This window comes from Penaeus monodon, chromosome 29 (assembly GCF_015228065.2).
Source record: "Penaeus monodon isolate SGIC_2016 chromosome 29, NSTDA_Pmon_1, whole genome shotgun sequence".
NCBI lineage: Eukaryota > Metazoa > Arthropoda > Malacostraca > Decapoda > Penaeidae > Penaeus > Penaeus monodon.
The window spans coordinates 33,665,211-33,666,312 of NC_051414.1; the positions used below are offsets into that span (position 1 = coordinate 33,665,211).

The following is a 1,102-nucleotide window of genomic DNA, read 5'->3' on the forward strand; positions in this document are numbered from 1 at the left end:
AGGAAAGTGAGGGGGGGGAGTGAAATATAAACAAGAGGAAAATAAAAGGAAGAGGAAGGAGGGCCTGACCTTGAAGGCGAACTGCCCCGAGTAGTCGTACATGCCGCAGGAGTGCATGAGCGAGAGGACGTCCCTGACGGCGTTCGGCTGCATGACCTGGTCGCCCGTGATGGGGCAGATGCCGCCGTTGGCCAGCGTGGCTGCCATCACCGACATGCTCTCCGTCGTGACTTCCATCGAGCAGCACTGCGGGGAAAAGAAGGGTTAAGGCACGGGAGTCACGCCAGCGGAGGAAATAATCATCGAGGCGCTCAGACAAACGCCGCAGTGGCGGAGGAGGAAGGGGGTGGTCGGGGCGCTCAGGGAGAAGCCCCGACGCAAGATTCGAGCGGACGGGGAAGCATGGAAGTGACCTCGCGAACAGAAGACAGAGAGAGAAAAAAGATCGAGGAATTCAGGTAAATGCCGGAATGGATGAGAAGAATCGAGGCGGTCTAGTAAACGTGGACTGAATGAAGGGGAGTAAACAATGGAGGTACTTGTGCAACCGCTCGACTGTAAGAGACAGAAAAACCGAGCCACTATCAACATCACTTCACACCATCACAGCTCCCGTTAAACGCCTGCAGTTAAATATAATACTTATTACGATCGTTACTCGCCAGATGTTACATAAATTTCCACTTTATAAGCTCAATAGTTCATTAACACGGGAAAAAGGCACATGAATTCGCCTCTCTCCCCGTGGAATCATCTGCCGCGACGTCGCCTTCCGAATCAGGCGCCGAAGACTTACTCGAGGCCCACGGCAGCGCATGAGAAACCTTCCGTGTACATTAATCATTCAAATTTGTCACTGCGGTAAAAGAATAATAAAAGAAGCTATACAACAAGATGAATAAAGAGCTTTGCATCTCCTCCCCGTTTTCAAGACAAGCAGGAGCATCATCAGGCAAGCACAGACGGCATGCGCGGAAAATGCTTTGTGATGGAGACCCGCCCCCCCGCCTGCGAGAAATTCCCACTTATTTTTACTCGCGACGCTGTGGGGGGCGGGGGGGAGGGAATAAAGAAAGAAAGAGTGAGGAAAAGGGGAAACGCA

At 52.3% G+C, this 1,102-nt stretch overlaps 1 protein-coding gene across 1 annotated transcript in view; it reads right to left on the reverse strand.

The window, feature by feature from the left end:
* Nucleotides 1-69: 69 nt before the first annotated feature.
* LOC119592189 (glutaminase liver isoform, mitochondrial-like) overlaps nucleotides 70-1,102 on the reverse strand; it is a gene marked incomplete at its 3' end in the record, with an annotated part of 133,529 nt that continues 132,496 nt past the window's right edge. The window contains 1 exon segment of the mRNA XM_037941019.1: nucleotides 70-246. Within this exon segment, the coding sequence (XP_037796947.1) occupies nucleotides 70-246 (177 nt within the window).